Source organism: Globicephala melas, chromosome 17, assembly GCF_963455315.2.
Source record: "Globicephala melas chromosome 17, mGloMel1.2, whole genome shotgun sequence".
NCBI classification, from domain to species: domain Eukaryota; kingdom Metazoa; phylum Chordata; class Mammalia; order Artiodactyla; family Delphinidae; genus Globicephala; species Globicephala melas.
This window is the reverse complement of record NC_083330.1, coordinates 43,525,746-43,550,283: the sequence shown is the minus strand read 5'-3', so window position 1 is coordinate 43,550,283 and position 24,538 is coordinate 43,525,746. Positions and strand designations below refer to the sequence as shown.

Sequence of the window (24,538 nt, the reverse complement as noted above, 5' to 3'; positions counted from 1 at the left end):
GTTCCTCAGAACCACTTTTTTTTCGATTCCATATATATACGTTAGCATACGGTATTTGTTTTTCTCTTTCTGACTTACTTCACTCTGTATGACAGACTCTAGGTCCATCCACCTCACTACACGTAACTCAATTTCATTTCTTTTTATGGCTGAGTAATATTCCATTGTATATATGTGCCACATCTTCTTTATCCATTCATCTGTCGATGGACACTTAGGTTGCTTCCATGACCTGGCTATTGTAAATAGAGCTGCAATGAACATTGTGGTACATGACTCTTTTTGAATTATGGTTTTCTCAGGGTATATGCCCAGTAGTGGTATTGCTGGGTCCTATGTTAGTTATATTTTTAATTTTTTTAAGGAACCTCGATACTGTTCTCCATAGTGGCTGTATCAATTTACATTCCCACCAACAGTGCAAGAGGGTTCCCTTTTCTCCACACCCTCTCCAGCATTTATTGTTTGTAGATTTTTTGATGATGGCCATTCTGACCGGTGTGAGGTGATACCTCATTGTAGTTTTGATGTGCATTTCTCTAATGATTAGTGATGTTGAACATCCTGTCATGTGTTTGTTGGCAATCTGTATATCTTCTTTGGAGAAATGTCTGTTTAGGTCTTCTGCCCATTTTTGGATTGAGTTGTTTGTTTTTTTGATATTGAGCTGCCTGAGCTGTTTATATATTTTGGAGATTAATCCTTTGTCAGTTGCTTCATTTGCAAATATTTTCTCCCATTCTGAGGGTTGTCTTTTCATCTTGTTTATGGTTTCCTTTGCTGTGCAAAAGCTTTGAAGTTTCATTAGGTCGCATTTGTTTATTTTTGTTTTTATTTCCATTTCTCTAGGAGGTGGGTCAAAAAGGATCTTGCTGTGATTTATGTCATAGAGTGTTCTGCCTGTGTTTTCCTCTAAGAGTTTGATAGTGTCTGGCCTTACATTTAGGTCTTCAATCCATTTTCAGTTTATTTTTGTGTATGGTGTAAGGGAGTGTTCTAATATCATTCTTTTACATGTAGCTGTCCAGTTTTCCCAGTACCACTTATTGAAGAAGCTGTCTTTTCTCCATTGTATATTCTTGCTTCCTTTATCAAAGATAAGGTGACCATATGTGCGTGGGTTTATCTCTGGGCTTTCTATCCTGTTCCATTGATCTATATTTCTGCTTTTGTGCCAGTACCATACTGTCTTGATTACTGTAGACTTGAGGTATAGTCTGAAGTCAGGGAGCCTGATTCCTCCAGCTCCGTTTTTCTTTCTCAAGATTGCTTTGGCTATTTGGGGTCTTTTGTGTTTCCATACAAATTGTGAAACTTTTTGTTCTAGTTCTGTGAAGAATGCCATTGGTAGTTTGATAGGGATTTCATGAAATCTGTAGATTGTTTTGGGTAGTGTAGTCATTTTCACAGTGTTGATTCTTCTAATCCGAGAACATGGTATATATGTCTCCATCTGTTTGTATCATCTTTAATTTCTTTCATCAGTGTCTTATAGTTTTCTGCATACAGGTCTTTTGTCTCCTTAAGTAGGTTTATTCCAGCTATTTTATTCTTTTTGTTGTAATGGTAATGGGGAGTGTTTCCTTAATTTCTCTTTCAGGTTTTTCATCATTAGTGTATAGGAATGCAAGAGATTTCTGTGCATTAATTTTGTATCCTGCTACTTTACCAAATTCATTGATTAGCTCTAGTAGTTTTCTGGTAGCATCTTTAGGATTCTCTATGTATAGTATCATGTCATCTGCAAACACTGACAGCTTTACTTCTTTTCTGATTTGGATTCCTTTTATTTCTTTTTCTTCTCTGATTGCTGTAGCTAAAACTTCCAAAACTGTGTTGAATAATAACAGGGAGAATGGGTAACCTTGTCTTTTCCTGATCTTAGAGGAAATGGTTTCAGTTTTTCACCATTGAGAAAAATGTTGGCTGTGGGTTTGTCATATATGGCCTTTATTATGTTGAGGTAAGTTCCCTCTACGCCTACTTTCTGGAGACTTTTTATCATAAATGGGTGTTGAATTTTGGCAAAAGCTTTTTCTGCATCTATTGAGATTGTCCTATGGGTTTTATCCTTTAGTTTGTTAATATGGTGTATCACAGTGATTGATTTGTGTATATTGAAGAATCCTTGAATTCCTGGACTAAACCTCACTTGATCATGGTGTATGATACTTTTAATGTGCTGTTGGATTCTGTTTGCTGGTATTTTATTGAGGATTTTTGCATCTATGTTCATCAGTGATATTGGCCTGTAGTTTTCTTTTTTTGTAACCTCTTTTGTCTAGTTTTGGTATCAGAGTGATAGGGGCCCCCTAGAATGAGTTTGGGAGTGTTCCTCCCTCTGCTATATTTTGGAAGAGTTTGAGAAGGATAGGTGTTAGCTTTTCTCTAAATGTTTGATAGAATTCACCTGTGAAGCCATCTGGTCCTGGGCTTTTGTTTGTTGGAAGATTTTTAATCACAGTTTCAATTTCGTTACTTGTGATTGGTCTGTTTATATTTTCTGTTTCTTCCTGGTTCAGTCTCGGAAGGTTGTGCTTTTATAAGAATTCTTCCATTTCTTCCAGGTTGTCTATTTTATTGACATAGAGTTGCTTGTAGCAATCTCTTATGATCCTTTGTATTTCTGCAGTGTCAGTTGTTACCTCTCCTTTTTCATTTCTAATTCTGTTGATTTGAGTCTTCTCCCTTTTTTTCTTGATGAGTCTGGCTAATGGTTTATCAATTTTGTTTATCTTCTCAAAGAACCAGCTTTTAATTTTATTGATCTTTGCTATTGTTTCCTTCATTTCTTTTTCATTAATTTCTGACCTGATATTTATGATGCCAGTAGATATTGAGGCTTTACAGGACAGGTGCTGTGTCTTGGGGCTCAGCTGGCATGTAGCAGGAACTTAATATGAATTTGTTAAATGAGTCAAAGTAGACACTAAAGCTGCTCCTTTGCCAGGAGAAGAAACAATCAGGATTAAATGAAACCCGTATTTACGTAAGGTATGTGCATCAAAGTCTTAGGTTCCTTTAAAAGACAGAGATTGACAGAATAGATGGGAAAAACATGGAACTAGATGCTATCAATGAGACACACATAGATATGAAGACACAGGGTAGGAGCAATAAAGAAAAAAATTTCTTAGGTTTTTCAAATCCAAGTGAAATAAAAGCTATGATCTTTTAAGATAGTCTTGACATGTCCTAGTAACCTCTTGACCTGAAGTTAAAATATATATATATTTACTGACAGACATATTGACACATTCTATAAAGTATTCTATTAATGCATTAATCATATATTGTTCTATCTTTCCTCCTTGTTTAGGACTTGTGCCATTCTCATTGTAGTGAATCCCTCATCCACAAGAAGATCATGACTATTATCAACTGCTTTATTAATTCCAGTATTCCACCAGCTTTACAAATTGACATTCCATTAGAGCAAGCCCAGAAGATTATTGAACACAGGAAGGAGTTGGGACCATATATATTTAGAGAGGCACAGGTAAGAAATCAGGGCATGTAGTAAGCATACTTTAAAATAGATAAACAATCTAGATATTCTTTAAAAGTTTTTGCATTATTCATATTTGGCAAGGCTCTAATCCTCCTAATCCTGGGTTATTCTATTTAATTTAAAAAATATTGCATATGCCACAGAACATAGAAACTAGTAACTTACTATTTTGTTTATGATAGTATACAGCAAATACAATTATTTAAATTCTGTACTTTGACTTTGCATGGTTATCATTTTATTTCTAACTTATAAAACTACAGCTAATTCCTCCTTCCTTTCCCACCATTCATATTTCCTTTTAAAAAGTCTGCTACCACAAAAATGTGTAAAATGTGTGTCCCAAGATTTGTGTATTTTTAAAGGTTGGAATATTCACATAGCTCATAAAATAAGTGAGAGGAGATTTAAGTACCCAACCAACATAAAGTACACAAGCTCATGAAAGGAAAATCATGGCTGTTAACCTACTCAAGTTACTTCTTTTTAGGGTAAATAATAGAAAACAGTGATTTGCTGAACATAATTTATTTGCATTTTGAAAAGCCTTTTAGTGATGTTCCTGAAAAATGATTAAGAAAAATACATAATAATAGGGGTAATAGGGAAGGCCATGTCACAATTTAAGTGATATGAAACAGAGATTTAGGGTATGATTGCCTTTGAGCATGGAAAAAGACCATTATTCCTTAATACTCATTTGCAAGCCAGCTGTGTTCTAAGTCCTAAAAGGAACTGAAAGTAGACTCACAATCCAATTACGCATTGAATAGGCAAAAATAAAGAAGAATGATTGAGGATGTGCTAGAGAGAAATAGAAAAAACATGGTGTCAGAATTGTAGCATCTGTTAATGAAAAGATCACTTAGCCTAGCCTAGGTCTCCTGATAGCCGGGAGACCGTCTAGCCTCAAGTCTGATGGTGAATGTCTGGCGCTGCTTACATAGGTTGGTTCCACTGCACTGTCCACGGATTGCAGCCAGTGAACTTTATTGGAGTCCTCTAGTTTAGGCCTCCTACCTGATTTCCCAAAACAAAGTCCCAAACATATCTTAAATATGGACTTTGGAGTATCAGAAAACAAGAGAATATTTAGGGGCCTTACCTCACCAAATCTATTGTTTCTGTGTTCTGTAAGGAAGCTCAGAGAATGGCATATCTCCTACCCAGGTATGCAAGCTAGAGATCTGGTTGCCATCTTCATGTCTTCCCTATCCTTCATTCCTTACCTTTGGAGATCTTCAGTCACTAATATGTATCCATTTGTCTCCTTCTTATCTGTTATTCTATCTACTTTTTTCCAGCTCCATGTTGCTACCTCAGTTCACATCTGCAATGTCTCACATTGATTACCAGAATTCCCTGCCTCTAGGCTCTCTCAAAACCATTTAACTCACTGCAGACAGATCCATCTTTTCAAAATGTATATTTGATCATGTCACTTCTCTGCTTTCAATTTCAATTACTCCCCATTGTCTTCAGAATGAAGACCAAGCTCCTTACTACATATTTCTCTAGCCACATGTCTTCCCACTCCCTGCCATCTGTCTCCCAGTCTTACTGAAATATTTGTACTTCCATAAAGAGGGCTTACTTTCTTGCTTCCAGAGCTTTTTACAGTATCATCTTCTCTCTCTTATGCTTCTATTGTATCTTGTATTTGTCCCTGTCAGAACACTTATCACACAGAATTGAAAATGGCTATTCTCATGCTTCACTTTCCCATCGGACTGTAAGGTCTTTGAGCGTAGGGAATGTTTCTTATTTGCCTTTGTGGCCTGGGTGCGCGACACTCAGTAACATTTTTGAACATATGAATGAGTGATGTGAGAATAGATGGATCATGACAGGAATAGATCAGATTGGACATGAGAGCAAAGTTGAGCGAAAGGGCTGAATAATAAATGTAAAAAATGCCTGTTTTAGTATTGTTTTCACTATAGCAGTGGTCCCCAACCTTTTTGGCACCAGGGACCGGTTTCGTGGAAGACAGTTTTTCCACGGACCGGGGGCGGGGGCGTGGGTGGATGGTTTTGGGATGATTCAAGCACATTACATTTATTGTGCACTTTATTTGTATTATTATTACATTGTAATATATAATGAAATAATTATACAAGTCACTATAATGCAGAATCAGTGGGAACCCTGAGCTTGTTTTCACTTGCTACTCACTGATAGGGTTTCGATATGAATCTGCAAGCAGTTGATTTATTATGGTCTCTGTGCAGTCAAACCTCTCTGCTAATGATAATCTGTATTTGCAGCCACTCCCCAGTGCTAGCATCACCGCCTAAGCTCCACCTCAGATCATCAGGCATTAGATTCTCATAAAGAACGCACAACCTAGATCACTCACATGCGCAGTTCACAGTAAGGGGTCACGCTCCTTTGAGAATCTAATGCCGCAGCTGATCTGACAGTAGGCGGAGCTCAAGCAGTACTGTGAATGATGGGGAGCGGCTGTAAATACAGATGAAGCTTTGCTGGCTCACCCGCCACTCATCTCCTGCTGTGCGGTCCTGTCCATGGCCCGGGGGTTGGGGACCGCTGCAATATAGCGTCTGCCTGTCCCCCATCTGCATTCCTAATAGCTTGAAAGTTTTCATCACCCAGCCATATTTTCACTGACCCTTCTCACTCATACTAGAGCATTGCCCATCTGCTGGCAGTGAGCAAAGTAGCTCTATATTTATTAAAACATTTACTTATCCACAGTTTGGTTATCTTTTAAGGTTTTGGAGGTACAGGACAATTTTCATGAATAACATGTATGTTATTAACCTTAATTGCAACTTTTAGAAATAGAGCAATTTTATGTCTACCTTGAAAAATTGTGTCCTAATAGGGTGACTTTTACTGGAAAGCCTTCTAAATGAAAATAAATATATTTGAGAGCTGGGAATGACTCAGGTTTTGGAGGGGTAACTGAGAAGTAGGGTCAATATAGTTGGTAAATAGAGGTGGAGGAGTATTTAAGTTTACAAAGTGCATATAAAAAGTATCATGATCATTTAACATTGGAGAAGGGGATTACTTAATTAAATGCATGGCAGATAAATGTAAATGAAAATTTTTTAAAAGCCTGCACTTCATCAAATAAAGTATGTTTAGCTTTTGTGTTCACAATCCCAAGAGGCTATAGAATTTAATGACAAGATAGTATTGTAAAGGGAGTAAATAGTTTTACTAATGATACTCACGTACAGAAATGAGGAGTCGTGAAATATATCAATTCAGGACGCTGTTGGTCACTGCAGCATTTACTTTTTAAAAATTCCACTTTCCCCCTGAAGAGCTGGCTTAGAGCCTAATGGGTTAGTTCATTTTTCTCCAGGGCATTAGGTATAGGCCATTCCCAGCAACAAAACGTTGGACTTGATCTGATGTGGCAAGTCCTACCTTCTAGGAAGTAATGTATGCCTCTGGAACTAATGGAAAAACTTGGCATGGGAATTTGAGCAACAATTCTTATCTCTTTAAATATCACAATTAATCACTTAATGTAGAGTGTCCTAAGAAAGCATTTGTGCAGGATACCACTCTGCTTTTTAAATGTTACTTTTCTTGCTCTCACATAAAAGAGAGATTGTATCATTTAAAAGTTACTCAAGATTTATTCTTAGATCTGCAGCTTTGTTTAAGAGCTTTTCCAGAGGCAAAATGGTATTTTCTTTCTCTAAAAGAAGGGAAAGGGGACCGGAGAGGAGTTCCCCTTGATGAACTGAATATTTGGAATACTTGCATAAAACAGCAGAGTGTGTGGCAGATCAACTGGTGTATGTTTTCAAAGAAAACATAAATTTCTTATTTAAAAAGACCTAATGGATTCTTTATTAATACAATCAACTGGATAGGGAAACATAAAGCATAAAGTGACTTTTAACTGTATTTAAGAGTATGTTTTTCTTAAAAGAAAGACTTCTCATTGGTAGTAAAATAACATTGATGATAAGCATGTGCTGAACTAAACTATACCAAGATGTCTGGAGACAATAAGTTGGAGGAAACATGCTGTATATTAAAGAATAGAATAGTTAATCCATTATTATGGTGAATTAGAGTTTAAATTGGTACATTTGTATAAAACTGTAATCTGAGACATACTTTGTTTTATATACAGATGACAATTTTTGGAGTTCTGTTTAAATTTTGGCCTCAGTTTTGTGAGTTTAGGAAGAACTTAACTGATAAAAAAATTATGAGTGTTTTGGAGAGAAGACAAGAATATCGTAAGCAGGAAAAAAAATCGGTAGTCACGGAAGACGAAAAATTTGCAGAGGTGAGACAAGAATCATTTTGGGTTTAATCAGACTTTTAAAAGTTATGTGATATGTGTAGAAGAATTTAGGCTGAGCAAAAATACAGAGAAGTTATAGAATACAGATTTTAGTGGTTTTTAAAGCCTTCAGTCAGAGGTTTCAGACTTGTTTTTGAATTTTAAAAAATTTATCTCAAATGTCATCTCTTCTATGTACCTCTCTTGGAGAACTCTTTATATTGTCTTGTGAATAAATTTTTGCATTTGTTTTTCTCACTGGACTGAGATCCTCAAAGATACCATCTGTCTTATTAAACAGTTCTACCACTATCCAGCACATGCTCAATTATAAATTATTGTTTACCAAATAAATATGGGAATGAATGAAAAAATACTATGTACTGGGGGCAGCATTTTCAATATTAAAATTAGAGAATGATATATGACTGTGAAATTTACAAATGTAAGTCATAAACTGTCCAGCCTGCCTATTTGTCTTTTAGTCTGACCATTCATTTATCAGTTCCTCTATCTTTATATTTATCTATTTTCCTTGACTTGAAAAGGGATAACAAGTAATATATTTCATCTTATTTGTAAGTTTATCCCTATTGTGTTTTTAAAAAGAAATTTAAAAGATAATCTAGGGGCTTCCCTGGTGGCGCAGTGGTTGAGAGTCCGCCTGCCGATGCAGGGGACACGGGTTCGTGCCCCGGTCCAGGAGGATCCTACATGCCACGGAGCAGCTGGGCCCGTGAGCCATGGCCGCTGAGCCTGCGCGTCCGGAGCCTGTGCTCCGCAACTGGAGAGGCCACAACAGTGAGAGAGGCCTGCGTACCGCAAAAAAAAAAAAAAAAGATCTAAAGATATAAAAGTAATATAATTATAACACCCATATTTGCACAGGTCAAAATAAACACTGTTAACATTTTCCTCATTTGCTTTTCATTTTTCCTTAAGAAGTGAAATACTGCAGAACAGTAAACTCTCTTAACTCCAGCCCTGAGTTCTATTACCCTCCCCATCTCCAAGAGCAACCATTAAGTTTGGGGTATGTTCTCACAGCTCCTTTTTAAGATAGTGTTTTACATGGTGTATGGAGTCATAAACAATCCAGAGGACTGTTTTGTGTGTATTTTGACTTACGTAATGGTACCATATTTTATTAGTCTTCTCAGGCTACCATAGCAAAATATCAGAGACTGGATGGCTTAAACAACAGAAATTAATTTCCTCATAGTTCTGGAGACTAGAAGTCCCAGATCAAGGTGCCAGCTAATACGATTCTTGGTGAGATCTCTCCTCTTGGCTTGAAAATGGCCACCTTCTTGTTGTGTCCTCACAAGTTGGGGAGAAAAAGAGTTCTCTCTCTCTTCCTCTTCTTATAAAGCCACAGTTTCTTTGGATTAGGACTCTACCTTTATGACCTCATTTAACCTTAAGTACCTCTTAAAAACCCTATCTCATGATACAGACACAGTGGAAGTTAGGGCATCAACATATGAATTTGAGGAGACACAATTCATTCCATAGCACATATTGTGCTTTCTACATCTTGCATTTAAAATTCAATTTTGTCTTTTAATTCTACCCACACTGCTCTACTTAGATCTCATTTATTCAGTTTAATTGCTGCATTTCCATCATATGAATAAATATACTATTTTTATTTAACTTTTTTTTTTTTAAGTTTTGGCTGCGTTGGATCTTCATTGCTGCACACGGCCTTTCTCTAGTAGTGGTGAGTGGGGGCTACTCTTCGTTGCGGTGCGCGGGTTCCTCATTGCGGTGGCTTCTCTTGTTGCCGAGCACAGGCTCTAGGTGTGAGGGTTTCAGTAGTTGTGGCTCGCGGGCTCTAGAGCGCAGGCTCAGTAGTTGTGGCGCACAGATTTAGTTGCTCTGCGGCATGTGGGATCTTACTGGACCAGGGATCGAACCCGTGTCCCCGGCATTGGCAGGCGGATTCTTAACCACTGCACCACCAGGGAAGTCCCTAACTATTTCTTTATTGTTGGAGTTTTTTCAATTTTTACCATTGCAAACAGCACTGCAGACAACATTCCTGTAAACGTCTTCATATTCACATGTATAAAAATGTTTTTGGAATGGCTGAGTAAGAGAGTATGAGCGTGTGTCAATCTATATTCCTACTTCTCCCCATTTGGTTTGTTCAGACTTTGAAATTTTTGTCAGTCTGTTGATGACAAGTGGTATGTCATCATGCTGATGCCTTTATTTACGTTCACCTAATTATTAGTAAGGTGGAACAACTTTTCACATGTTAACTATTCAGATATTTTGATCAGGATTGTAATGAACATATAGGTCAGTTTGAGAATTGATGTCGTAACAATACTGTGTCTTCTGCTCCATGAACACAGTTTATCTCTGTTTAGTTATTCTTTCATTTCTCTCATCGATGATTTGTCATTTTCAATGACAGGTCTTGAGTATATTTTGTGAAATTTATACCAAAGTATTTCATGTTCAAAATAATGCTATTGCTATAATATTTTTAAATTTAAAATTCCAAATTATTTTTTAGAAAAATTTTTATTTTGAAATAATTAACATTCACAGGAAGTTGCAAAGATAGTAGAGAAGTCCCATGTACCCATCACCCAGTTTCCCCCAGTGGCTACACCTTACCTTAACTATATACAATAGTAAAATCAGGAAATTGATATTGATACAAGGTGTGTGTATAGTTCTATGCCATTTTGTCACATATGTAGATTCAAGTAACCAAAACGATATTCAAGATGCACCACAAAGATGTCCCTCATGACTATAAGTCATATCCATCCAATTACCCATTATAATGTCTGTTAGCCATGGATCTGTTCCCCATTTAGAAAATTTTGTCGTTTTGAGAATGTTATATAAATAGAATCGTACAATATGTGACTCTTTGAGACTGGCAGTTTTCACTCTACATAAATACCCTTGAGATCCATCCACGTTGTTGTGTATATCCGTAGTTCGTTCTCTTTAACTGCTGAGTAGTGCTCTGTGGTACATTGTACCACATTTTAACCATTCACTCATTAGAGGACATTTGAGTTGGTTTCTATTTTGGGCTATTACAATAAAATGCTAATGTAGTCACTCTTGCCTTCTTCTTCTCCTCCTCCTCCTCCTTCTTCTTCTTCTTTTATTTGCATGCTTTTATTTAATAATAGCTTTACTGAAATTTAATTCACATACCATAAAATCCACACTTTTAAAATATACAATTTTGTGGTTTTAGTATATTTACGGAGTTGTGCAACCATCACTACTACTTAATTTTAGAACATTTTCATCACCTCCAAAAGAAACTGTGCCCATTAGCAGTCACTCCCCTTTACTCCTTCCCTCTCAGCCTCTGGAAGCCACTAATCTACTTTCTATATCTGGACATTTCATGTAAATTAAATCATACAGCATGTGGCCTTTTATGGCTGGCTTCTTTCACTTAGCATGATATTTTCAAGGTTCATCCATTTTGTAGCATGTTTCACTACTTTATTCTTCTTACGGCCGACTAATATTGTACTATATGGCTGTACTACAGTTTGCTTATCCATTCATCAGTTAATGTACTTTTTGGCTATTATTAATAATGCTGCTATGAACATTCTGTACAACCTTATGTATAGACATGTTTTTATTTTTCTTGGGACCTAGAAGTTGAATTGTTGGCTCCTTTTGAGGAACTGCCAAACTTCTGCAAAGCTACAGAACCATCTTGCTATCTTGATTTTCACATGGTATATTTTTCCATTCCTTTACTGCCTACATCATTATATTTTAATTAAGTTTCCTGTAAACAGCATATAGTTGTGTCGTGGTGGTGTTTGGTTTTTGTTTTTAGTCTACTCTACGAATTTCTGTTTTTTTAATTGGTGTATTTAGTCTGTGTATCTTTAATGTCATTATTGATTTGTTAGTTCTTAACTCTGCCATTTTATTTTTTGTTTTATTTGTTCCCTGTTTCTTTTGTTCTATTTCCTTTGTCTCGCATTCCTGTGGATTTACTTGAACATTTCTTAGAATTTCATTTTGCTGTATCTCTGTTTGGATGTTTCAGTGGTTGCTTTAGATATCACATTATACATGCATAACTTATTGCAGTCTATTGGTGTTGACATTTTACCAGATTGAGTCTAGAAACTACCTCCCTTTAAGTCTCTTTCCCCTCACCTGTTTATAATTATCCTAACTATTTCTCAACATATATTGAGAACCACATCAGACAATTGTATATTTTTTTCTTCAACCATCAAACATAAATCAGGAAACTCAAGGTGAAAAGTCTACTGTATTTACTCTTACTTTTGCTCTTGCTATTTTTCTTCCTTTTTGATGTTCCAAGATTTATTATTTTCTTCTTTCTTTTTTCCCTGTAAGTAAGGTATTGTTTCTCACTTACTGCTTTCAAAATTCTTTTCTTTGTCTTTAGTTTTCAGAATTTTGATTATGATGTGTCTTGTGCAGATTTCTTTGGGTTGATTCTGTTTGAACATTACTCAAGTTCTTGAGTCTGTATGTTTATATCTTTTGCCAACTTTGGAAGAGGGGAATTTATATTCATATTATATATGTGTGTGTATATACGTATATGTACACTTTCTTTATGATCGATATTCATGAACACTTGGGTACCTTATAGCTTCATTTCTGAGAGATTTTTATTTTTTTCAGTCTTTTTTTAAGTTCAGTAAACTGTCATTTTACACTAGCTTTTAAAATTTTTTTATCTGTTTCTGTTCTGAGTTTCTTTTTTTTAACATCTTTATTGGCGTATAATTGCTTTACAGTGGTGTGTTAGTTTCTGCTTTATAACAAAATGAAACAGCTATACATAAACATATATCCCCATATCTCCTCCCTCTTGCATCTCCCTCCCACCCTCCCTATCCCACCCCTCTAGGTGGTCACAAAACACCGAGCTGATCTCCCTGTGCTATGTGGCTACTTCCCACTAGCTATCTCTTTTACATTTGGTAGTGTATATATGTCAATGCCACTCTCTTACTTCACCCCAGCTTACCCTTTCCCCTCCCAGTGTCCTCAAGTCCATTCTCTACTTCTGCATCTTTATTCCTGTCCTGCCCCTAGGTCCTTCAGAACCCTTTTTTTTTTATTAGATTCCATATATATGTGTTAGCATATGGTATTTGTTTTTCTCTTTCTGACTTACTTCATTCTGTATGACAGACTCTAGGTCCATCCACCTAACTACAAATAACTCAATTTCGTTTCTTTTTAATGGCTAATATTCCATTGTATATATGTGCCACATCTTCTTTATCCATTCATCTGTCGATGGACACTTAGGTTGCTTCCATTTCCTGGCTATTGTAAATAGAGCTGCAGTGAACACTGTGGTACATGACTCTTTTTGAATTATGGTTTTCTCAGGGTATATGCCCAGTACTGGGATTGCTGGATTGTATGGTAGTTATATTTGTAGTTTTTTAAGGAACCTCGATATTGTTCTCCATAGTGGTTGTATCAATTTACATTCCCACCAACAGTGCAAGAGGGTTCCCTTTTCTCCACACCCTCTCCAGCATTTATTGTTTGTAGATTTTTTGATGATGGCCATTCTGACTGGTGTGAGGTGATACCTCATTGTAGTTTTGATTTGCATTTCTCTAATGATTAGTCACATTGAACATCCTTTCATGTGTTTGTTGGCAATCTGTATTATCTTCTTTGGAGAAATGTCTGTTTAGGTCTTCTGCCCATTTTTGGATTGGGTTGTTTGGTTTTTTTTGATATTGAGCTGCATGAGCTGCTTGTAAATTTTGGAGATTAATCCTTGTCAGTTGCTTCATTTGCAAATATTTTCTCCCATTCTGAGGGTTGTCTTTTCATCCTGTTTATGCTTTCCTTTGCTGTGCAAAAGCTTTGAAGTTTCATTAGGTCGCATTTGTTTATTTTTGTTTTTCTTTCCATATTTCTCTAGGAGGTGGGTCAAAAAGGATCTTGCTGTGATTTATGTCATAGAGTGTTCTGCCTATGTTTTCCTCTAAGAGTTTGATAGTATCTGGCCTTACATTTAGGTCTTCAATCCATTTTCAGTTTATTTTTGTGTATGGTGTTAGGGAGTGTTCTAATTTCATTCTTTTACATTAAGCTGTCCAGTTTTCCCAGCACCACTTATTGAAGAAGCTGTCTTTTCTCCATTGTATATTCTTGCGTCCTTTATCAAAGATAAGGTGACCATATGTGCGTGGGTTTATCTCTGGGCTCTCTATCCTGTTCCATTGATCTGTATTTCTGTTTTTGTGCCAGTACCATACTGTCTTGATTACTGTAGCTCTGTAGTATAGCCTGAAGTCAGGGAGCCTGGCTCCTCCAGCTCCATTTTTCTTTCTCAAGATTGCTTTGGGGACCTCCCTGGTAGTGCAGTGGTTAAGAATCCACCTGCCAATGCAGGGGACACGGGTTTGAGCTCTGGTCCGGGAAGATCCCACATGCTGCGGAGCAGCTAAGCCTGTGTGCCACAACTACTGAGCCTGCACTCTACAGCCCACAAGCCACAACTACTGAAGCCCGCGAGCCACAACTGCTGAAAGCCCACACGCCTAGAGCCTGTGCTCCGGAACAAGAGAAGCCACTGCAGTGAGAAACCCATGCACCGCAACAAAGAGTAGCCACCGCTCACTGCAATTAGAGAAAGCCTGCACGCAGCAACAAAGACCCAACTCAGCCAAAAAGAATAAATATATTTAAAATAAGTAAAGTAAAAAAAAAAGATTGCTTTGGCTATTTGGTGTTCCTGAGTTTCTGCATTTATGATTTGGAGTATTTCATATATGAAAATGTTCGTGTAGGGATATTTTATCCACTTTGGACTCCTATGTTAGAGTTTTCCTCTGATTCATGATTAGATTTCTTGGACAGTAGTGTCATCAGCTAAAATCTTGGAGTTCTCATTTTCTGTTTTATTCTTGTAATGGTTTTATATGCATATCACCTGCCATTTTCCGCTCATTTTGAAATGTCTTATATTTTCCTCAACCACCAATAATAGGGAGCAATCAGAACTCTTATACACTATGGATGGGACTGTACATTGATAGTCACTTTAGAAAACAATTTGACTTTATCCAGTAAATTAAAAGATGCACTTAGCCTTCAACTTATCAGATCTCTTTGAATAATTTATGGACACAGATATCAGGAGACATGCACATGGTTTATAGCACCCATGGCATTCTATAGCAAAAAAACCAGAAGCTATTCAAATGTCTGTTAACAGGAGACTGGAAAAACAAATTCATGTAGTAGGATACTGTGCTGTGATGGAAAACAAATAAACTAACCACAATAATAAACATAGATGTATAGCAGGAGTATAATGTTGAGTGGAAAATTTTCAAATGAATAGAACCAGTCAATTCTGCTTATATAAAGTTAAAATTCATATAAAACTAATCAGTACAAATGTGGGAAACTATAAATAAGAAAAAGGAATGATAAACGTAAAAATTCAGTATAGCTGTTACCTTCATGGGTTGGGTGGAGATAGATGATGGGATTGGAGAATGACACAAAGGGGAGCAGAGGTATTGGTGATATTGCATTTCTTAAGCTTTGGTGGTATTGTTGTTATTCATATCTTATGTGAGTGTTATAAATGTTTTTGTAAGTATTTAGTATATAACATTTTTATATGAATGGTGCTACAAAAAATTATCATATTTTCAGAAGCTTATCTTTGGTTGATATATTCTATCATCCGGAGGTTGAGGGTATTTCCAGTACACTCAGGGAATGAGAATCAGGGAAGACATAAGAGTGAGAAAATAGGAAGAGGTGTCTGCAAAATCTTGCTTCTACTGAATCAGTTCTTCAGTGTGGCTTCACATATTTTTGTAGATGTATTTTGAGTTCTTTAACCATGGAGCAAATATATACACATATATATCCCATGTATGGAAATGAAATGTTATTAAACTTAAATATAATTATTTTTGGATTATTTATTTTAACAATTTCTGCAGTTATTTCCCTTCCAGTGGTTTAGGTGATAAATGATAGATCAAATAATACAAAAGCTGACTTCCCCCTCAAACCAACTATGCATCTGGCCCAATCTATGTAATCTGACAAAAAACAGAGTTCACTGAATAAAAATCCTCTCATTTACCTTCTCCAGTCCCTGAGGCAAGTCCATGTCTGACTGAGCTGCTTGAATGTGATCCTAAGTTGGTAGGCTCAGGAAGGAAATATATTTGAAGGGTTGATGTAGGGAGAAAAAATCAGAATGTTGTCTAACATGTATGCTTGGAGCTCTTTTCTGATTCCACCTGTGGCACATGAATAACTTCACCAATCAGATGAGACTCACGTGAGTCTGCTGCATTTTCTACTAATGTGGCCTAAATATTCTCTCTAAAGAGCTTCCCCTCCTAATCCTTTTCCTGCTTCTTTCACCAGACTTTTACTGATCATCTACTACATAGAGTTTTATTGATCATCTATTCATATTGATCCCTACTACATATGCTAGGGATATGAATATAATTTATATATAGTGTAAGGATAGATAGATACACACATACACTTAACTGAAAAGAATATAAACAAAAACGGAAATCCCAGAAAATGAGGAATTAATTATTTGTGGGGGAAAGGTAAAGGATCTCAAAGAAAAGGTAAATTTGAGTTAGTCTTAAATAGTAGGATTTTAACAAATGGTTCTAAATATATACTTATTGAATAAAGGATATAGAAGTAAGGAGGATATAAAGATCTCTTACTGTATCCTAAACACTTAGGAAGAACTTCACAGCTCTCTAAGTGTCATCCCAAGTATTTTCAGTTTGCTTAGATATATGATAAACATATTGTCTGAAACAAAAGTTGAAATATACAGTGTGATGAGGGTAGAGAAAATCTGAAATTGCTGCTTTTTCAGAAAATCCAAGATGTATCTTTATATCATCCATATTATACTTCAGTTATGGAAATGCAAATGTCCTTAAGTGATCTTCTGATCTGTCCATATCTGTCAACTGGTAACTGCTAATAGGGTTAGGTACAAATGTTGACGTTCGTTTTGTAGGGTGAATAATCCTAAAGAAAACATAGGAATTCTACTTCTGAATATTCTTATTTTACACAATAAACATATTGCCATCACTTATTAGTAACTACAAATTTTGCACATGCATTTATTTTAACACAGAAAGTGTAAGCTAAGGAAGACCAGTAGAGTCGACATTTGTTCCAGGATTTTATTGTCAATGAAGACGTATGAGGAAATGTTGGAAAAAGTGAATATGGGAAACTCATAATTTTTTTTTGTAACGTGAAAATGTGTCCTCTGAAAAAAATCACTTACTATGAAAAATATTGGATTTCCCTAGGTAACCATGGGCATGACTCATAACCCTCTTAACCTCAAATTCATCTATCACCTACTGGTGATGATATTAATCTCATATGATTTGAGAGGGATTCATTGAAATGATATGAATAGAAGAACATGTAAGGTATTCCTCTATACAATTGTAAGGTATCATTTGATCTGAGATAACATAGTATAGTGGTTAGGAGTGCAGTTTCTAGAGTCAGACTGCCTGGTTTTGAATCCTAGCCTTATCATCGATCAGTTCTAATATCTCAGGGAAACCAGTTCACTTCCAAAAACCTCTTTTTTTTTCAGGAAAATGAAAATAGTAATAGAAATTACATCACAAGGTAGAATTAAATATAGTATGTGAAGAATAATACATGTCATAAAGTAAATGTTAGTTATTATCTTTTTAATATTGTAGCAGTAATTGGCCTTCTTTATAATAAAAATACTAATATCAATTATATCCTTCATCTCTCATTCTTATAAAGGAATCAAATGAAACTGGGTAATCTGAAGAAAGTTATGACAGGAGAATCAATCTCATGGAAAACTTTCATGTAGTTTAATATCAAATACTTAAAATGAACAGTGGCAAATTCATTAACAAAGGATCAGTAAAATTTTTTAAATTTTAAATGGCAAAAAACAAGGTTAAAAGACAAATTGGGAAAACATAAAATGTATGATATGTTATAAAAATAAATCATAAATACTCTTAACAAAAAAATAGGGCAAAGGGCATCAACAGGCAATTCTCAAAAGAAATACAAATGATTAAAAGCATTAAAAGGGGGCTTCCCTGGTGGCGCAGTGGTTGAGAGTCTGCCTGCCGATGCAGGGGACACGGGTTCGTGCCCCGGTCCGGGAAGATCCCACATGCCGCGGAGTGGCTGGACCCGTGAGCCATGGCCACTGAGCCTGCGCGTCCGGAGCCTGTGCTCCGCAACGGGAGAGGCCACAACAGTGAGAGGCCCGCGTAACGGAAAAAGAAAAAAAAAAAGCATTAAAAGGTGTTCAACCTCAGTAGTAACCAAAGACATGTAGACTGGCAAAGAAGAAAATATCCAGTGTTGGTTGAGGGTATGAGGAAGAGGCCTGCAAATTCATGCATTATTGGAGAAAGTGTAAAATGGTGCTTTGTTTCTGAAGGGCAATTTGACAACTTTTATTGTTTAAAATGTTCATTCTTTTTAATCCGGCAGATAGACTTCTAGACATTTATTCTAAAGGAGAGAATTTTAAAAGTGCAGAAAGATGTTTGTGTACAGCATTGTTTATAATAGTAAAAATTTTTAATGACTTAAATTTCTAATAGCAGGTATTGGTTAAATCATCTATGGTACATTCCTTTACTAGAATATTATTCACCTGTTTAACTGATAATGTAGTTTATTCTTTAATCATTCAACAAATATTTGAGTGTATGAGACCATTCAGGTCTTCTATGATGGCACAGTGCTTAAGAATCTGCCTGCCAATGCAGGGAACATGGGTTCAAGCCCTGGTCCGGGAAGATCCCACATGCCACGGAGCAACTAAGCCCATGTGCCACAAGTATTGAGCCTGCGCTCTAGAGCGCAAGAGCCACAACTACTGAGCCCACGTGCCACAACTACTGAAGCTCACATGCCTAGAGCCCGTGTTCCACAACAAGAGAAGCCACCGCAATGGGAAGTCCGCACACAGCAAGGAAGAGTAACCCCCACTCGCTGCAACTAGAGAAAGCCTGTGTGCAGCAATGAAGACCCAACACAGCCAAAAATAAAATAATTTTTTTTAAAAAGACCATTCATCCAGTGAAAATGATGATGTAATTTATGCATTCCATCATCCAACAAATATTTAAGTATATACTCTGTGTTCTGCAGTAGGCATACTTGGTGAATGATACAAAGACCCTGCCCTTATATTCCTGTTCTTTATTTATTCACAGAGAAATGTTTTCATGATATTTTTCATGAAAAAGCAGATTTTAAAAGTTTGTATACTGTGATTCCATTTATATGAAATTTAGCTAATAAAATATCAATATTCAAGTTACAGATTATATCTAAGCATTTGTCTAGTGAGAAGTTTGGATGGATGTTCATGAAAATGTAGTGGTTTTTCTTGGAAGCTAGAATTTGGAGGTGATTATTACATTCTACTTTATAATTTCTCTCATTTATTTTTTAATATTTTTATATTAGTATGAAAGAAATTAAAGATCATAACAGTAGAATATGTCATATTCATGACATTGACTTGATGAAACCTTGTGGTGCGGTGCTTACCACAAAATATTTTTTCATAAGATGTTATGACTTCTAAACTGTTAAGTTTATGTTAATATAGTGTTACCCATTTTTTGGAATAATTTAATTTAATATAATTACAGGATGGAATCAAACAATATCCAAGTACTTCAGGATCTGCTATCAAAACAGCTGCTTTAATCAGTGACCCAGGTTTAGGCCAGCACGCGTACGGCCAACAGGTAAGCAGGAAAGATATCACTTCTTCTGTAGAGCAATGGATAGCAAATGCAAAGGATCATGAGAGATTACTACAAGCAACTATATGCCAATAAAATGGACAACATGGAAGAAATGTACAAATTCTTAGAAAAGCACAACCTTCTGAGACTGAAACAGGATGAAATAGAAAATATAAACAGACCAAACACAAGCACTGAAATTGAAACTGTGATTCAAAATCTTCCAACAAACAAAAACCCAGGACCAGATTGCTTCACAGGCGAAGTCTATCTCACATTTAGAGAAGAGCTAACACCTATCCTTCTCAAACTCTTCCAAAATATAACAGAGGGAGGAACACTCTGAAACGCATTCTATTAGGCCACCATCACCCTGATACCAAAACCAGACAAAGATGTCACAAAAAAAAGAAAACTACAGGCCAATATCACTGATGAAAATAGATGGCAAAAATCCTCAACAAAATACTAGCAAAGAGAATCCAACAGAACATTAAAGGGATCATACACCATGACCAAGCAGGGTTTATCCCAGAAATGCAAGGATTCATCAATATACACAAATCAATCAATGTGATACACCATATTACCAAACTGAAGGATGAAAACCATATGATCATCTCAATAAATGCAGAAAAAGCTTTTGACAAAATTCAACATCGATTTATGATAAAACACCATCCAGAAAGTAGGCATAGAGGGAACGTACCTCAACATAATAAAGGCCATATATGACAAACCAAGAGCCAGCATCGTTCTCAATGGTGAAAAATTGAAACTATTTCCACTGAGATCAGGAACAAGACAAGGTTGCCCACTCTCACCACTATTATTCAACATAGTTTTGGAAGTCTTAGCCACAGAAATCAGAGAAGAAAAAGAAAAGGAATCCAAATTGGAAAAGAAGAAGTAAAACTGACACTGTTTGCAGATGACATGATGCTGTACATAGAGAATCCTAAAGATGCCACCAGAAAACTACTAGAGCTAATTAATGAATTTGGTAAAGTAGCAGGATACAAAATTAATGGACAGAAATCTCTTGCATTCCTATACACTAATGATGAAAAACCTGAAAGAGAAATTAAGAAAACACTCCCATTTACCATTGCAACAAAAAGAATAAAATACCTAGGAATAAACCTACCTAAGGAAACAAAGACCTATATGCAGAAAACTATAAGACACTGTTGAAAGAAATGAAAGATGATAGAAACAGATGGAGAGATATACCATGTTCTTGGATTGGAAGAATCAACATTGTGAAAATGACTATACTACCCAAACAATCTACAGATTCAATGCAATCCTTATCAAACCACCAATGGCATTTTTCAAAAAACTGGGACAAAAAATTTCACAATTTGTATGGAAATACAAAAGTCCCCGAATAGCCAAAACAATCTTGAGAAAGAAAAACGGAGCTGGAGGAGCCAGGCTCCCTGACTTCAGAGTATACTCTAAAGCTACAGTAATCAAGACAGTATGGTACTGGCACAAAAACAGAAATATAGATTGATGGAAAAGGATAGAGAGCCCAGAGATAAACTCACACACATATGGTCACCTTGTCTTTGATAAACGAGGCAAGAATATACAATGGAGAAAAGACAGCTTCTTCAATAAGTGGTGCTGGGAAAACTGGACAGCTACATGTAAAAGAATGAAATTAGAACACTCCCTAACACCATACACAGAAATGCACAAAATGGATTGAAGACCTAAATGTAAGGCCAGACACTATAAAACTCTTAGAGGAAAACATAGGCAGAACACTCTATGACATAAATCACAGCAAGATCCTTTTTGACCCACCTCTTAGAGAAATGGAAATAAAAACAAAAATAAACAAATGGAGCCTAATGAAACTTAAAAGCTTTGCAGAGCAAAGGAAACTATATACAAGACGAAAAGACAACCCTCAGAATGGGAGAAAACATTTGCAAACCAAGCCACTGACAAAGGATTAATCTCCAAAATATACAAGCAGCTCATGCAGCTCAATATCAAAGAAACAAACAACCCAATCCAAAAATGGGCAGAAGACCTAAATCGACATTTCTCCATAGAAGATATACAGATTGCCAAGATACAGATGACAGGATGCTCAACATCTCTAACCATTAGAGAAATGCAAATCAGAACTACAATGAGATATCACCTCACATCAGGCAGAATGGCCATCATCATGAAATCTACAAACAATAAATGCTGGAGAGGGTGTGGAGAAAAGGGAACCCTCTTGCACTGTTGTTGGGAATGTAAATTGATACAGCCACTATGGAGAACAGTATTGAGGTTCCTTAAAAAACTGAAAAAGAACTACCATACGACCCAGCAATCCCACTACTGGGCATATACCCTGAGAAAACCATAAGTCAAAAAGAGTCATGTAGCACAATGTTCATTGCAGGACTATTTACAGTAGCCAGGACATGGAAGCAACCTAAGTGTCCATCAACACATGAATGGATAAAGAAGATGTGTCACATATATACAATGGAATATTACTCAGCCATAAAAAGAACTGAAATTGCATTATTTGCAGTGAATTGGATGGACCGAGAGAGTGTCATACAGAGGGAAGTAAGTCAGATAAATACAAATACCATATGTTAACACATATATATTGATTCTTAAGAAAAAGGGAAAAGAAAACAAATGGTTCTGAAGAACATAGGGTCAGGACAGGAATAAAGACGCAGAAATAGAGAATGGACTTGAGGACATGGGGAAGGGGAAGGGTAATCTGGGACGAAGTGAGAGAGTGGCATGGACATATATACATTACCAATTGTAAAACAGTTAGCTAGTGGGAAGCAGCTGCATAGCACAGGGATATCAGCTAGGTACTTTGTGTCCTCCTAGAGGGGTGGTATAGGGAGGGTTGGAGGGAGACGCAAGTGGGAGGAGATATGGGGATATATGTATACATTTAGCTGATTCACTTTGTTATACAGCAGAAACTAACACCATTGTAAAGCAATTGTACTCCAATAAAGATGTTAAAAAATAAGTAAATTAGAAAACAAAACAAGAAACAACAAATAAGTTTTTCAAGGATGTGCAGAAAATGTAACACTTGTACACTGTTGGTGAGAATGTAAATTGGTGTAACCACTCTGAAAAACAGTACGGAGAGTCCTCAAAAACATAAAACTAGAACTACCATAGGATCCAGCAGTTCCACTACTGAGTATTTGTGAAGTAAACAAAAACACCGGTTCTAAAAGATACATTCACCCCTATGTTCATTGCAAGATTATTTACAGTAGCCAAGATATGGAAGCAACCTAAGTGCCAATCAATATATGAATGGATAAAGAAGAAGTGGTACACACACACACACACACACACACACACACACACACACACACACACACCCCAGAATATTACTCAGCCATAAAATGAATGAAATCCTGCCATTTGTGATAACATGATGGACCTATGGTGTATTACGCTAAGTGAAATAAGTCAGAGATAGACAAATGAACAAACGGAACCAAACAGAAACAGAGTCTTAGACACAGAGAACAAACAGGTGCCAGAGGGGAGGGTATTGGTAGGAGGAGAGAAATAGGTAAGTGGTAGTGAGAGGTACGAACTTTCAGTTACAAAATAAATGAGTCACAGGTATGAAATGTGTAGTGTGGGAATATAGTCAATAATTATATAATATCTTTATTGTGACAGATGACAACCAGACTTATCATGGTGATCATTTTTAACATATAGAAATATGGAATCACTGTGTTGTGCACCAGGAACTAGCGTGGTGTTGTAGGTCAATTATACTTCCAAAACAAACAAACTCGGTGAAAAAGAGATCAGATTTGTGGCTACCAGAGGTGGAGGGTGGAGGGAGGGTGAATTAGATGAATGTAATCTAAAGTACAAGTTTTCAGTTATAAGGTAAGTACTAAGTAGGTAATGTACAACATGATAAAAATAGTGAACACTGCTGTATGTTACAAATGAAAACTGTTAAGAGAGTAAATCCTAAGACTTCTCATCATAAGGAAAAAATTCTTTTTTCTATTTCTTTAATATTATATTTATATGAGATGATAGGTGTTTTCCAAACCTCTTGTGATCATTTCATGATGTGTGTAAGTCAAATCATTATTATTGTACACCTTTAACTTAAACAGTGCTATATGTCAATTACATCTCAATAAAACTAGAACAAAATTTAAATTATTAAAAATTTAGGTCAAGGCTATAGAAAAATCCCTTTACTTCATCATAAGCATATCTACATAAATGTAGATCCGTAATAATTTTTGGTACCCAGTTAAAAGTTTAAATCAGTAAGTTCTGTTTATGAAAATTCATATAAATTTTTGAAATGTGCACATTTCTTTATATGTGTTCTTCTAGCATAAATGGTTTAAATGAGGGAGCTTATATTATCTTACCTTCAGTTTATTTACTGGGGCAAATATTTCCAAAATTAATTTTGAAAATTGTTTTCTTAGCCAACCTGGTGCTACTCAAAGTACATAGAAGCCTTAGAACAGGAAAGGATTCTTCTTAAAATTCAAGAAGAACTAGAAAGAAAGTTGTTTGCAGGTAATTTTTGCTCTTTGCTTACAGGGTTGCTTTGTTATCTTCTATTACAGATTAATATTAGCGGACTTTGTTAATTATTACTTCACTGTTTCCTTTATTTCTCTTATTTTTGTGCAGCCACACCATCTTTTACAAATTTCAAGTCTACTGCTTCCGCTGTCTTTGAAAAAGACCATATCTTCCCACAACATTCAGAGTGAGTTTCATGTGATAGTCTATCTTCAGTTCTTTCTTCCTTATTGTTAGAACTCTACCTGTCACTTGGCCATCTGGAGAGGGTAGGAAGGGATGAGGACTGATTCCTTCCCAGCTGCTCTGACTCCCAAGTTAGGAGAATTTCAGAGTGTGTGTGTTCCG

At 36.2% G+C, this 24,538-nt stretch overlaps 1 protein-coding gene across 5 annotated transcripts in view; it reads left to right on the top strand.

Moving 5' to 3' along the window:
- The window catches only part of RGS22 (regulator of G protein signaling 22), a 165,660-nt gene that overhangs the window by 130,309 nt on the left and 10,813 nt on the right, over positions 1 to 24,538 (top strand). For 2 of the 5 annotated variants that reach the window (XM_060287493.1, XM_060287495.1), the window contains exons 22-26: positions 3,320 to 3,499; positions 7,635 to 7,793; positions 19,511 to 19,609; positions 24,088 to 24,181; positions 24,299 to 24,377. In XM_060287493.1, coding sequence (XP_060143476.1) covers positions 3,320 to 3,499; positions 7,635 to 7,793; positions 19,511 to 19,609; positions 24,088 to 24,181; positions 24,299 to 24,377 — 611 coding nt within the window. The remainder of the gene's footprint in view (positions 1 to 3,319; positions 3,500 to 7,634; positions 7,794 to 19,510; positions 19,610 to 24,087; positions 24,182 to 24,298; positions 24,378 to 24,538) is intronic. The other 3 variants (XM_060287494.1, XM_060287497.1, XM_060287496.1) reach the window with 3 other exon arrangements.